The sequence below is a fragment of the Aegilops tauschii genome, chromosome 3 (genome assembly GCF_002575655.3).
Source record: "Aegilops tauschii subsp. strangulata cultivar AL8/78 chromosome 3, Aet v6.0, whole genome shotgun sequence".
NCBI classification, from domain to species: domain Eukaryota; kingdom Viridiplantae; phylum Streptophyta; class Magnoliopsida; order Poales; family Poaceae; genus Aegilops; species Aegilops tauschii.
The window spans coordinates 1,081,405-1,097,324 of record NC_053037.3 but is presented as its reverse complement, the minus strand read 5'-3'; the positions used below and the strand labels follow the sequence as shown (position 1 = coordinate 1,097,324).

Sequence of the window (15,920 nt, the reverse complement as noted above, 5' to 3'; positions counted from 1 at the left end):
TAATTGTGGGTTCAAGGCAGAGCAACGTATTCCGTGACGCACCCGGGTGATGTGACGCGGGCTGTGTATGTTGTCTGGAACCCTGTTTGTTTTGCTTGTTTTTATTTTTGTATTTTCAAACTCCTAAAAAACTTTATTTTATTGGAACAAAAATTTGTCACATCACTATTGGGCCAGTACCCCAAAACGGCATACTCTAACCACCGACGAAATGGCATGCATGTTTTGTCAAATTAAGCTTTTTATCAAGCGATTACTGTAAGGCTTTTTTTTTCCTGAAAAGTTGCTTCGCCAGGACAAAAAGAAAAGCTACTGTAGACTAGTTAGCCACTTGATAAGGCGCAAAGCGTGTATAGTACAGCTACGCGATCACGGCCGGTAAATAAATATTCATCCAATTCTTCCCGTGATTTATCTTATATTTTAATTAGAAGTTTGGTAAGTAAATTAAAGTAGAATTGGTTTACAAGGTAAGTAAATTAAGGTGATTTATTATTATACAGGGAAGGTTGAACGAAGGGGTGATGGGAAGAAAGGTGAAACGGAAACCTTATATTCTTTTTAAGTAGTAGAAATTTTCAAATTCCCACAAATCCTTATTTTATTGAAATCAGTTTCCATCGATATTTCTTTTTCTATTTAATTTCTTTTTGTCTCACTATGCTCATTTTAACACTTTCTGGTATTGGAGTTAAGAGACGGTAAAAAAAATGGCATGCATGTTCTGTCAAATTAAGCTTTTCTATCCACAGATTACTGTAAGGTTTGTGTAAGCTAGCCAGGACAAAAAGTAAAGCTAGAATAATTAGCTCTATACTTGATAAGGTGCAAAGCGCGTATAGTACAACTACGCGATCACGGCCGGCAAATATTTTAATCGCACCTTGATCCTTGAATCTCCATGGCTAAGCTGCCGATGCTGATATAGTTTCATAATGAGACAGAGCACACATGCTGGATCGATGTTAGCGCGAGTTGACAGATTATAAAATTATGGTTTTGACGTTTGGTCGCCACGAGCTATACAAAATTATACATATGAATACTTGTATTCACACTTTATGTAATGTACAGCTGACTGTGGCGTTTATAGGAGTTGTCAATTCTCCTAATTTAAGCACTTTAATTATTTGAAGATGCAGTTGTGTCAATTAGTTAACTGAAGATGTTATAATGTGTTTATGGTTTCTAAGATGATAAGTGACACAATAACAATTAAATTAAGCAATCACATGCGGAATTTTGGTGGAGTTTACACCACCTCGGCCCGGCAAATTATATTAACTAAAGACGTAGTAATTTAAAGTCGTAATCTCATGATCTTTTGATCAGGATATCATGTCTATGTGCATCACAATGATGCAGAGGCCGCGGGTTTAACCTCCTTTCCGGAAAAGATCATGTAAAATTCGACACTTGGTAAAAGTCAACATCGTTATCCAAGTGCAACATTGCTCCATTTAAATCTATATGTGGGCTGATCCACATGTTGTTTTACATAAAGTTGTATTTTACCCTTTACAGAGCTATTGTTGCGAGAAACAATCACAATCGAAAAGATCTAATCAAAGAATTACTGATGTGAAAAAATAATACGGCAGTCACTTCCACACGCCAAATAAAGTATGTACTAATGGACATGTAGATTGATTCCTTGCTGGTACCCTCTGGCGACGAGAAAGAAAGTGAAGTTTAGCATGGGGCCAAACGCCATCACATCTTCATTGGGCACGTTTACATGCATGTAACATCGGCCTAGCTCTCCCTTCCATACATCACTTCTCTTTTTCTTTTGGAACATAAACATCAACATATTGCTGAGTCAATGCGTAGTATATATATTCATTTATTAGGCACGAATCATACTTTCCTCAATCTTCTGTTTTGTACAAAGTTTCAGTAGTTTAGAAACTAGAATTTGCTTTTTGTCAAAGAACTATTAACGTAACTGTCAATGTCAGGCCAAAGTCTTGATGTTGAAGGTATTTGTTGCTTTCCCCAATTAATTTGTTCTCAACGTGAAAGTGCAAAATATATGTAGTCTGAAAAAGGCCTCATGCATCCACGAGGTCGAATTTCTTTAATCTGGCCGGAACCAATAGCTACGTAATGAATTAATATTTATGTGTCACTGGTGAATTGCGGCTGTTTAGTTATTTAATTAAAGTTAAATCACATGCTGTTTTGCTCACAACCGTGCAATCGATAACTCGCCATACATATTGCAGAACTCGCGAAGTTGTTCAGGCATCTCCAGAATGCAATTACACAACCAAATATTTATCATAATCTACGACATACTAACACAATAGCCACACCACCATACCAGATTGTTTCTTTTGAGTAAAAGTTTCCGATCTATTCATCTTCAAATATGGTAGTACATCAAACACCAGAAAAAATAAAAATTACATCTAGATCCATAGACCACCTACACACGACTACAAACACTAAACCAAGCTGAAGGATTGATTTGAGACGCCTATCATGCACTCTACAGTGTCGTGGCTCAATCAATATATACCACCGAAGATATTGGTGTGTAAAAAATAATGCAGTCACTCTCACATGTCGAATAAAATATGTACAAATATGAACAAATGGAATGTTCTGTTCGTCCCCACCCAATCAATCGCACGCTCTCGGTCCGCCTGTCATCGACCTACCGGTCGGGTTGCCCGGGTGCGTGTCCTTCGGGCAGATCAAAAGGCTTGCATCACCCCCAAAAGCCTGCCGCCGCAAGCCACCCAGCAACAGATGGCTGGGAGGCTCTGTTTGCCCTCGAGCTGCCCAGTAAGACGGGTACTCCACCATTCTTTATAGGAGTAATAGTTGATGAGATCAAACAGTGTTATACATGCCTCCGGTTATCTTCTCTCCTGTGTGAACTAAAACATCAATAATGTTAAGTAGCAGACGAATTGTGCAATCGTGTGTGCTGCATATATACGGTGCTGTGGTCAGCTATCTCAAAACGCAATAATAGCACTGTTAGCTTGGCTTTTACACACTTGTATATACAGACACTATATTCACAAAACCCCAATCATTATCATTAGCAAGCAAAAAACAAATACATTCACTATCAATGTACGTTTCATATCGACCATAAGCGCTCCAAGCAGCCTTTACGACTTTTATTAAAGGGGGCCTGCCTCTCACAATCATGCACCCCCACGCCTTGCACAAAATATATGGATGATAGAGAAGTCACAGTACTTAATTAATGATCACGTGATGATTTTGACATCTGTCTCCACATAAAACCAAACTAGTTACTCCATCGGAATTGAGTTATAGACTGACAGGGCAGTGAGATGGCTATGTATGCAACATTGGATATGTTGATTAGCTTCAGATAATAATATATGTATGCAACAATTGTGGGTTCAAGGCACAGCAACGTATTCCGTGACGCACCGGGGTGATGTGACACAGGCTGTGTCTGGACTTCCTGACGATTAGTATAACCCGGTTTGTTCTGCTTGCTTTTATTTTTGTATTTTCAAATTCCCACAAATCTTTATTTTATTGGAATCAGTCTCCATTGATATTTATTTTTTCTATTTAATTTCTTTTTGTCTCACTATGCTCATTGTAACACTTTCTAGTATTGGAGTTAAGAGACCGAAAAAAGTTTGAGGGAACAAAATTTTGTCACATCACTATTGGGCAAGTACCCTAAACCGGCATACTCTAACCACCGACGAGATGGCTTAAAATGGCATGCATGTCCTGTCGAATTAAGCTTTTTCTCTCAAGAGATTACTTTAAGGTTTTTTCTATCAAGAGATTAGTGTAAGCTAGCCAGGACAAAAAAAAGAGAAGCTAGATAGTTAGCCACTTGATAAGGCGCAAAGCGCGTATAGTACTGGTACACGATCATGGGCGGCAAATATTTTATCCTCGAATCTCCATAGCCAAGCTGCCGGTTTCATAATGAGACAGTGCACACATGCTCGATGTTAACGCGTTCAGCAGAGAGTTGACAGATTTTAAAATTATGGTCTTGACTTTTGGTCGCCACGGGCTATAAAAAACTATAAGTACATATTTCCATTCACACTCTGTATTCACGGGAATTGTCAGTTCACCTAATTTAAGCACTTTAGTATTGCTAGTGGCAATTAATTAATTCATTAATTATTTCAAGATTTAGTTGTGGCAATTAGTTAAATGAAGGTGTAGTAATTTGCTTATGGTTTCGTCTGATGTAATTAAGATGGCAAGAGTGACACAATAACAATTGAATTAAGCAATCACATGCAACATTTTGGTCGAGTTTATACTCATCCGCGCACCACCTCGGCCCAGAAAAGATCAACTAAACATGCCATAATTTAAATTCATAATCTCACGATCTTTTGTTAGCAAATCATGTAGGTGCGCATCATAGTGATCCAGAGGCTGGGAACCTCCTATAAAAAAATCATTTCAAATTTGACACTTTGGAAAGGTTAACATTGTTATCCAAGTGCCATATTTCTTCATTTAAATCTATATGTCTGATCCATATTTTCTTTTGCATAAAGTTATTTTTCACCTTTTACAGAGCTATTGTTGTAAGAAACAATCACAATAGAAAAGAATCTAATAAAAGAATTACTGATTTGAAAAAACAATAGGGCAATCACTTCCACGCGCCAAATAAAATATGTACAAATGGACATGTAGATTAATTCCTTCACGGTGACTTTTCGGCCCCGCCCAATCACCCTCTGGCGACGAGAAAGAAAGATAAGTGGAGTGGGTCCAAACGCAATCACATCTTCATTCGGCACGTTTACAAGCATGTAACATCGGCCTAGCTCTCCCTTTCATGCATCACTTCTCCTTTTCTTTTGGAACGTAAACATCAGCATATTACAGAGTCAATGCGTAGTATATATTCATTTATTAGGCACGATTCATACTTCCCTCAGTCTTCTGTTTCGAACAAGGTTTCAGTAGTTTAGAAACTAGAATTTGCTTTTTGTCAAAGAATTATTAACCTAACTGTCCATGTCAGGCCAAAGTCTTGATGTTGAAGGTATTTGTTCCTTTCCCCAATTAATTTGTTCTCAACGTGCAAGTGCAAAATATATGTAGTCTGAAAAAGGCCTCATGCATCCATGAGGTCGGATTTCTTTAATCTGCCTAGAACCAATAGCTACCTAATGAACTAATATTTATGTGTCATAGGGAAATTGCGGCTGTTTAGTTATTTAATTAATGTTAAATCACACTGCTCTTTTGGTCACGACCGTGCAATCGATAACCTGTGATACATATTGCACAACTCGTGAAGTTGTTCAAGCATCTCCAGAACGCAATTACACAACCAAACATTTATCATAATCTATGACATACTAACACAGCAGCCACACCACCATACCAGATTGTTTCTTTTTGCGGGGAAATTTCTGATCTATTCATCTTCAAATATGGTAGTACATCAAACACCAGAAATAACAAAATTTACATCTAGATCCGTAGACCACCTAGTCACGACTACAAACACTAAAGCAAGATGAAGGATTGGTTTGAGAGGCCACGCACTCTACAGTGTTGTGGTTCAATCAATATATACCACCAAAGATATTGGTGTGACAAAAAGTACCGCAATCACTTCCACTCGCCGAATAAAACATGTACAAATATTTACAAATGGAATGTTCTCTTCAGCCCCGCCCAATCACTCGCACGCCCTCGGTCCACCTGTCATCGACCTGCCAGTCGGATCGCCTGGGTGCGTGCCCTCCGGGCAGATCGAAAGGCTTGTATCACCCCCAAGAGCCTACCGCCGCAAGCCACCCGGCAACAGACGGCTGGGAGGCTCTGTTTGCCCTCGAGCTGCCCAGTAAGACATGTACTCTTTATGGGAGTAATAGTTGGAGATCAAATAGTGCTATACATGCCTTCGGTTATCTTCTCTCCTGTGTGAACAAAAACATCAATAATGTTAAGTAGCAAATGAATTGTGCAACTGTGGTCAGCTATCTCAAAACCCAACATTGTTAGCTTCGCTTTTACACACTTGTATATACGGACACTATGTACACAAAAACCCAATCATTATCATTAGGAAGTAAAAAAGAAATATAGTCACTATCAACGTGCGTGTCCTATCGACCATAAGTGCTCCAAGCAGCCTTCAGCAACTTTTATTAAAGGGGGCCTGCCTTTCACAATCATGCACCCCCATGCCTTGCACGATATATGGATCATAGAGAAGTCACAGTACTTAATTAATGATCACGTGATGATTTCGACGTCTGTCTCCACATAAAACCAAACTAGTTACTCCATCGGAATTGAGATGTAGACTGACAGGGCAGTGAGACGGCTATGTATGCACCAATTATGGGTTCAAGGCAGAGCAACGTATTTCGTGACGATGTGATACAGGCTGTGTCTGGACTTCATGTCGATTAGTATAAACCGGTTTGTTATAATTGTTTTTATCTTGGTATTTTAAAATTCCCACAAATCTTTATTTTATTGGAATAAGTTTTCAATGATACTTATTTTTCTATTTAATTTCTTTTTGTCTCACCATGCTCACTTTCTGTTATTGGAGTTAAGAGACCGAAAAAATAATCGAGGGAACAAAATTTCGTAACATCACTATTTGGGCCAGTACCCTAAAACGGCATATCTAACCACCAACGAAATAGCTTAAAATGGCATGCATGTCCTGTTGAACGAAGATATTAGTGTAAGTTTTTTTTGAAGTAGGTTCGTGTCAACTAGCCAGGACAAAAAGAATAGCTAGAATAATTAGTGACTCCCTCTGTAAAACTAACATAAGATCTTTTAGATCACTAGTGATTTAAAACTCTTATATTAATTTAAAGAGGGAGTACTTGATAAGGTGCAAAGTGCGTATAGTATTGGTACACGATCACGGCTGGGAAATATTTTAATCACGCTTTGATCCTTGAATCTCCATTGCTAAGCTGCTGATTTCATAATGAGACAGAGTACACATACTCTTTAGCGCGTTGAGCAGAGAGTTGACAGATTTTAAAATTGTGGTTTTTACTTTTGGTCGCCACGAGCTATACAAATCTATACATATTTGCATTCACACTCTATATGTAATGTAGACCTGAAGGTGACGTGTATAGGAGTTGTCAATTCACCTAATTTCAGCACTTTTGTATAGCTCATGGCAATTAATTAATAAAAGAAGATGTAGCTGTGGCAATTAGTTAACTGAAGATGAATTAATGTATTGCTGGTTTCATTTGATGTAATTAAGGCGGTGAGATGACACAATAACAATTAAAGTAAGCAATCACATGCGGCTTTTCGTTGGAGTTTATACTCATCCGTGCACCACCTTGCCCTGAAGATCAACTAAATATGTCATAATTTAAAGTCATAATCTCACCATCTTTTGATCAGGATATCATGTCTGTCTACATCACAGGGATGCAAAGACTATGGGTTTAACCTCCTTTAAAAAAATCATGTCAAATTCGACACTTTTTAAAAGTTAACATTGCAGCCCCGCCCAATCACCCTCTGGCAACGGGGAAGAAAGCGAAGTGGAGCATGGGTCCAAACGCAATCACATCTTCATTCGGCACATTTCCATGCATGTAACATCGGCCTAGCTCTCCCTATCATCCATCACTTTTCTTTTTCTTTTGGAACATAAACATCAACATATTGCTGAGTCACCCCGCAATTTTTTTGTTGAGTCAATGCATGGTATTTATTCATTTGTTAGGCACGATTCATACTTCACTCAATCTTTCTACCATATGTACCCTGACATCCACATATATTGCTTTTTGTCAAAGAATTACTAACCTGACTATCAATGTCAGGCCAAAGTCTTCATGTTGAAGGCATTTGTTCCTTTCCCCAATTAATTTGTTCTCAACGTGCAAGTGCAAAATATATGTAGTCTGAAAAAGGCATCATGCATCCACGAGGTCTAATTTCTTAAACCTGTCCGGAACCACTAGCTAACTAAGGAACTAATATTTATATGTCTTGGCGAAATTGCGGCTGTTTAGTTAAATAATTCTTGTTAAGTCACACTGCTCTTTCCAAAAAAAGAGAAAAAAAGAGTCACACTACTCTTTTGGTCCCAGCCGTGCGCCCGTTATCCGGGATACACATTGCACAACTCAAAGATTTGTTCACGTATCTCCACCATGCAATTACCCAGCCAAACATTTACCATACACACCTAGCTCTCCCTTCCATGCATCACTTCTATTTTTCTTTTGGAACATAAACATTAATATAGTTGCTGAGCCAGTGCGAGTATGCATTCATTTGTTATGCACGATTCATACTTTACTAAATCTTTCTACCTTACACACCCCAATATCCACATATATTTTCCTCTGTTTCGTACAATGTTTCATTAGTTCAGAAACTAGAATTTTCTTTTTGTCAAAGAATTATTAACTTAACTTTCAATGTCCGGCCATAGTCTTGATGTTCAAGGTATTTGTTCCTTTCCCAAATTAGTTTGTTCTCAACGTGCAAGTGCAAAATATATGTAGTCTGAAAAGGGTCTTGTGCATCCATGAGGGCTAATTTCTTTAATCTCGCCGGAACCAGTACCTAACTAAGGAAATAATATTTATATGTCATGGTGAAATTACGGCTGTTTAGTTAAATAATTATTGTTAAGTCACGCTGCTCTTTTGGTCCGGGATACATATTGCATAACTCGCGGATTTGTCCAGGCATCTCGACCATGCAATCACACAACCAAACATTTACCATAATCTAGATATCGAGCAATTAGTACATGAATGAATTCCAAAATTTTGTTTTCCAAAAAAGTTCTCCAGTGATGTACTGACACGGATGCTATTGTTTGGAGAGGGTGCATGCACTCCAGTTGTTGTTGTTGTTGTTGTTGTTAGCCGAAGTATACGTACACCACATTTACAACTCTATATTTTAACATGTACAACAAGCTATTATAGCCCAAAACTTGTTAATACAAATTATAGAGGGTGATTGTAGATCGAAGATTGATCAACATATTTTTTCATACATTAATCATGTTGTGAGTTCAACACCTTTACTAGCTAGTTAATGTGTTTCCATCCCTAATCATAGTCAGTTAATGAATAGACATCATGTACCATTTGTGGGATGTTTTTTTATACAGTTAAGTGATTTTTCCCTTTTTACACAAATCGACTTACTATAATACCAATGCTCCCAGACGTTCGGAAACTCTTGAAACATCTATGCCAATTCTAGTGCTGAAGGCCTGCACAATAACAAGAGAGAAATTTATGAAATTAGTTAACTTAATTTGATGCAAATTAGAAAACTTTATAATTTGATATTTAGATTGAAACCAATCCTCCATCACAGAAGGCAATTTTTTGCAGACGTGTCTAACTAAATTTAGCACATACATTCTGGCTACAAGAGAAGGACAGAAAAAAAGGAAATCAATTAAGGTGTGGATGTCATGTTGTGTACGGTTGTTTTCAAACTTTTGGGCTAGCTTCCCCGCTTCTTTTGTTTCTCTCTATCGTTCTATAGACCCAAAAAAAATATGATTGGAGAGGAATTTATAGTTCTGCAGTTAAGTTTCACATTTGCACAGGGACACTCTTATATTTTCTTTTGTGCCTTTTACTTCTATATATGTCGTTAATTCAGTTTAATGTTATATTAGAAACTAACATTACCCGTCAGACAAATATGAACACATATTTTTGATAATGCTATCGCTCCAAGGTTCCAAAAAGGAAATAAAATAATATTTTGACACAAAAATCAGTTCGTTCAGAAAATAATGCTTTTAATGATACACTTTTCATTCCGCATAAACTATATTTTATTTGTATAATTAATTATTGGTCGAAGTCTTAATTCTAGGACTTACGTGCGCAATACGTTTACGTACCCGGGAGTGTATAGTGTAGAATATTCTGTGGGCAGCAACAAAGTGATTAGCATTGATGATGACGGCTCCTTCTTCCTCAAGAATGGTGATCACCTCATGGAGCTTGATAGGCCTCTCCGCGCTGCATATCAGTCTCACCTCCATGCTTGCATCGCCGGGTTGCCGCACCTCCACCATTAGTGGCCATGCCTCCAATTTTTCTCCTCCTTGTGACCCTGCGCCACCGCTCGTGGTAGCGGTGATACTGGGAGTCGAGATGCCACTAACTCCTAGTAAGGTAGCAATGGCTTGTATAGAGGTCTTCTTGTGTTGTTGCTCATCGACCCGCTCCTTGAGCTTCTTGATGTATGATGCCGCCACATCCAGGCTGCCTAGCTGGGTCATTGTATCCTATATATGCATTAAAGGAACAATAATATGAACACATTATGAAGTGAATTTAACTTTTTTTTTGATGACATGATTTCCTTGGCTGATAGCCACCCTTTTTCTTGATATTACACGAGTTGTATTTTTCTTCCAATCTATTCATGGTGATGCATGTGATTACACATAACAAACCTTTTGGATTTGAAACTATATTATTCATAGCATCTCGTGTAAACCCATAGTTTCAAACAGCTCATTATCCCGGCGCTATAGCGTTTAGACGGGCATCATGCTAAATCAACCAGCACCAATTAGAGCACTACTATAGTGCAATTTAGGGCGCTAATGCTTCTGCCGGTATTTGCCATAACCCACTATTAAAACTTCGCGTATTTTTTCTGGGGATTTCCTTTAATCCACAATGTGTTTGTACTTTGCACTTGTTTTCGTATAGTAGTACCTAAAGTGAAAATAAATGCCCAACAAACACTCTTAATTACCATTCTCCACTGATATATTCACAATATATAAACTCATTACCACCTGGACAGGATGAGATCAAGATATAAACATGGAGAATTGGAGAGAAACAACAAACTAGCTATCAACTACTCGTATATATATAAAAAAGAACAAGGTAAATCCAACCTTTATTGGAAAAAAAAGCTATCACACTGTTCAGTTATATGTAATTAGAAAAAAAATAGCATGTGAAGAGAAGTGTGTTCTTAATTACAGTGTGGGGGAAGTGTTCTTTTGGGATGAGGGACGCGAGCTTCTCGCAGAGCGCCTTCATGCGCTGCCTCCTCTCCTTCTCCAACTCCTTCTTCACCGGTACCGCTGTGCCGCCGCTTGCCCTGGTCCTCTTTCCGCGCCTCGCCGGCTTAGCCTTCAGCTCCATCTAGCTCAGCAGGTAGAGATGGATCAGCAGCCGCGGTCTTAATACTCTATATCGAAATTTAATTTAAACGTAATGGAGAGGAAGATACCGAAGTGCAGGCAGCTGCTAGCTTCATGGAGGCAGCTCTAGCTAGGCAGGATGAGATGGAGGAAGAAGAACGAGTGCCTGTGTGGCGTGGCCGGCCGGAAGGGGACCTGAGGATATATCCTAGGCCTATGAGAGTATGGAAAATATGCCAGGTATAAAATGTATTAAAAAAAAGTGAGGTATATATGTGGCTACAGTAATGGATTTCAGTACGTGCACATGCTACAGTAGTGGTTGGAGAGGGATGGAGAAATTTCAACGGAGCTTTGCATTTGCAGCTGTGTGTTGTTGTTATGCTAGCAGCTAGCAGCGTACGAACGTATTGCAAAGCTCCGTGTGTTTGAGTGACAAAGGTGACAGCAGCGTGTGCATGCATGGATCCATTGGTTAAACTCACGTACGATCGAGCGTATATTTCTCGGCCGTGGGCGATATATACAGCTAGCATGCATGCATGATTGAGTGGGAGTGGGCCTTCTGCCATTGGTACCAAGCTAGGCATTATTTGTCCCTCTTCACCACAATGAACTTACTGTAAGAAAAGAAAAAGAGCTCTTTTTTTTTCCTCTAACGCAGCGACGTCTAAGGTCGGCGTTACAAGGATTGCCGGTTGAAGAGGGAGATATTCTCTTAGAGCAATGCTAAAAAAGTTTATGTTATTTCTCTTAGATCGTCATTGTCATTTCTTAAGACGTCATCGTACAGAGCTGTGTTGATCCACCGTCTCTGTGGTTGAGCTCACATGTTAGCTTTATATTTAGATTTTTAACGCACGATTTAAACCTGATTTAATGAGGTTAATAAAGCTACTCCGAAGGCCTTCTTGTAGAACAAAATTCCGCCAGATAAGATCTACTGTCTTTACTCTCCTGACCGCAGAATAGCTACTGTACAACATTTTTTTACGCTACTAGGAAAACAAAACTCACACACGTTTTTCGGGTGGCCGTACCTTGGCCAGGCCCCAGACCAAGTTGTGGACCCAGAGCAAGACAGATGCATGCCAAATAAGTGCATTTACCAGAGCCAAGTGATCACGTTTTACGCCACGCTCTGGACCATGGACCATGTACCAGAGCCAAGCGATCTATATTGCAGATCCTGTAAAATCTTCTGCAGCAAAAAGCGCTTGTGTTATACGTACCACAATATCTTTCTACGAGAGAGTGGTACCTCACGCAGAATTGGTTCCTTAATTTGGTACTGCAAATTTAAATGAAAACTTCGTGCTAGAACATGCTCATCACCATAGTGCATACATCACCAACAGAGATATATTCAAAGTCGGTGGAACGACGAGGTCGGTATGGCGGGGTTGCAATTGGATGAGATGGGTGTAGCGAGGCCCGAGTCGGTGGAGAGACGAAGTCGGCACGCGTAGCGGCGAGGTCATACGCCGAGGGATTATGTGATCTGTCTACACAAAATAGCACAAGCCAAAGTGATAATTTCTTGAAATAATTTAATACGTGCTAAAATAATTGGAGTTGGCAGCACCAATAGTGTATGATAAAAAAGTGAGGTATATATGTGGCTACAGTAGTGGAACCGGCGTTTCGGCGTGAGCATAGCATAGGTAGTCTTGTTTTGCCGAACCATAGTCAAGCCGGAGGGCGTGGGAAGAGCGGTGGACAAGGGAGAGAGGTGGTGGATGGGATCGGGTTGGCGGCTCAGAGAGGGAGGAGGTGGATGCGGCTAGGGTTGGGGGACACCGGCCGACTTAAATAGCCGGATTTGGTCTCGGGCGGCGAGCAGGAGCGGCGCCATTAGGCGTTCACACCCTCCACCGGAGGAGACGTCCATCGGACCATCGGGTTTCCGGGGGACTCCATGTGGGACCCCATCATCAGTCTGACATGGCGGACGTGCCAGGGCTCGCTCGGGCGCGCCCATATCGGCCCCATATTTGGCTGGATATGACGGGTGCCGATCAGTCCGGGCATTTGAGGCCCGTTTAAGGAGCCCGTCTGGGTCGTGTATTCATGATCGGTCAGTGACCGGGCCGTCAGCTCGGGCGTTTGAGGCGGGTTTTGGGCGCCCAGTTGTAGACGCTCTTAATGTAGAATAAATTTACCAAAACAGGACCTCAACTTTCCTTTGGTTTTGGGGAAGTTTCGCTCCCCGTAAACTTTTGACAGCAAGCTAACCACTTGAAAATTCACGCCGCGCCGCTGCACCGCCAAAAAGTCATTGTGTCGTCGCCAGAATGTCATCATGCGTGTCACTGACCGGAGGGCCCTATGCAATTATCTAGTTTTGTTTAATAAAAAGTAAAAGAAAAACAGATTTAGGGGGAAGAAGTTTACAAGATCTGAAAAATGTAGCTCTCAGGAAATTTCCTCTAAAATTTACAGACATTGTGTAAATGCACTTTTACCATTGTGTAAAAGCAGTTTTACGGGATTTTTTTGGGACCTGTTGGAGTTTCTCTAATAGCATAGCCAACAGATGATAGGAACATTTGGTTCCTGGGTCTATATACACCTTATATAGAAAAAATATTAGTAATTACATAAAAAATATAAAAAATAAAAATATTTCTGAAATAAATTTGACCTTCCATTGTACTTTTAAAAAATCGACAAAAGAAAAAACCCTGTTGACTTGAGGGCTAAATACAAAAGTTTACATCAAAATAGTGTAAATAGTGTCTTCTATATACCATTAAATGCCGTTTTTTCCCGACATCAACTGTGGTTTTTTATTATATGCTAGTTAAAAAAGTCAAATTTATTTAAAAAACTTCTGTACATTTTTTACTTCTATCATAATTATTAAAAAAATCTTCATATCAGGTGTATATACACCCGGGGGTCAAAAGGGCATTTTCTAGCCAACAACTAGTTATATAAAGTTGTCACGTCAAATATAGCCAAACTAATAGTCCACTTGTACAATAGTTAATCATACTAGTATGTTATTAATATGTGACCCATCTTTTTTTCTCATAAAATGTGTGGGAGCACATGCTACAGCCGGTTGTAATTCTACAACCCGTTTATCATCTCTCTCTTTCAACTAGGCAAAAATCTAATGTGGCCTCACTTTAGGGCATCTCCAACGCTGACCCGCAAATTTGCTCCGGCATCCGTGCACGGACAGGTGGGGACTAGTCCGCCGCACGGATGCCATCAAAAGCTAGCCGCATATGTCATGTTACATTTCAAACCAAATTCAACAAAAATGACAAATTTTATGCAAAATCAAACAAACCGGATGATATTCATTTAAACCGGATGATATACTACCGCGGATCCGAGGGAGGATCGAGCAGATCCGCGCCACAACCACTTCCCCTGGCAAGCGACGACGACAAGGACCTCTGCATCGCCATCCGTCGCTCGTACGTGTCCGCCGAGACGGACGCCCGCCATCATCGCCGTAAAGATGCGAAGCGCTCCGCGTGGCGCTGGAGGAGTCGGAGCGGTCGGCGAGGCAGCAGGCGACAGCGTCGGAGAGCCACACGACTCCGGGAGGAGCAGTACCGTGAAGCTCGTCGCATTGGAGGGCATCATCATCTCCTCCTCCTCCTCCTCCTCCTCCGCTTCAGACAGCGACGACGACGATGACGCGCCCAGAGCAGCTGATGCCTATGTCGAGAACCCAAGGGTAAGCGTCTGACATGGAGGTAGTGCTGAAATCCCCTCCCCTTCCACTTTTAGTTGATATTTAGTACTGTAAAGTGATGAACTCGGCCGACATCTTTTGTATCCGACTATCGGACTATGTTATCTATGCCGGATTGCTATGTTCTATTCTCAAGTACGTAGGAACACCGTTTGCATGGATTTAGGGTAAGACATACGAGGGATGCGGCTGTGGAACAGAAGAAATGAGGTTCGTCCGGTCACCTTCAGCGGACGCGCCCGGACGCGTCCGCGGGCATATAGGGGTCAAATTAGGTGACCGTGGCTGTAGAGGCTCTAAGCATGCTATTATACTTGCTCGTCTGTTTGCCATTGTGCTGTTGTGTCTTCATACTTGTTAGTATTAGTAAAATTGATATAAAGTTGAGTCACTTATTTTTAGACAAGAGGGATAGAAGTGAGTAATGATGGGCTCGATCTCCATGCAGGCCGGCGCCGTGGCACCGCATTAGTTCAGTGAATGGATGGCATGCATGCGTCACGCCGGTGACGCGAGCAAGGCTGACGAACACCAAGATTGATCAGCTAGCTGCGGTGCCTTGGATTGCTTCTGGCTATGCCAGAATTGTGCCAGCCACGTCTCTCTCTCTCTCTCTCTCTCTCTCTCTCTCTCTCTCTCTCTCTTATACAGTATATCCCCGTGGAGAAGCCTCGTTGACACTGACACAATATTTGGGCATCTCCAACACGGACCCAAAATGGAACCTTCCTCGCTATCGGCGCCGGCCGTGGACGTGTCGCCCTTATCGTCGCGGCGAGGCATGAACGGCGGTGGCGGTCCGACCGACACGGACCTGGCGATATTGTCCTCAAATTCCTCCGCCGCCGCATCGGTATCATCGGTGGTGACCCAAGGTGACGGATCCACGATTGAGCTTTGAGCAATCGACTCTGGTTGGGTTTTTGGACTGGGCTTCCGTTAAAATTTAGAGCCACAGCCCAGCCCGGATGTCTTGTTTTCAGGTCAGCAGGCTGCCATTGCTCATGTCTATATCACGTGAAAGAGAATATCACATGGAAAACAACATTTAAAGAA

At 40.9% G+C, this 15,920-nt stretch overlaps 1 protein-coding gene across 1 annotated transcript; it reads right to left on the bottom strand.

Moving 5' to 3' along the window:
- Positions 1–8,987: 8,987 nt before the first annotated feature.
- LOC109786893 (transcription factor bHLH162-like) lies at positions 8,988–11,312 on the bottom strand. Its single transcript, XM_020345453.4, has 4 exons — positions 11,239–11,312; positions 10,986–11,150; positions 9,881–10,270; positions 8,988–9,232 (listed from the first exon to the last, which is right to left on the bottom strand). The coding sequence occupies exons 1-4, from the start codon at positions 11,263–11,265 to the stop codon at positions 9,164–9,166; spliced, it is 651 nt and encodes a 216-aa protein (XP_020201042.2). The 5' UTR covers positions 11,266–11,312; the 3' UTR covers positions 8,988–9,163.
- Between the last annotated feature and the right edge of the window lie 4,608 nt (positions 11,313–15,920).

Excerpts from the sequence above, each read along its gene's own strand:
- LOC109786893 (XM_020345453.4), bottom strand. The coding sequence starts at position 11,265 with ATGAAGCTAGCAGCTGCCTGCACTTCG. Across the intron at positions 10,271-10,985 it reads AAGAACACTTCCCCCACACT|GATACAATGACCCAGCTAGG; the intron begins GTAATTAAGAAC and ends ATGCATATATAG. Across the intron at positions 9,233-9,880 it reads TCTACACTATACACTCCCGG|GCCTTCAGCACTAGAATTGG; the intron begins GTACGTAAACGT and ends GTTATTGTGCAG.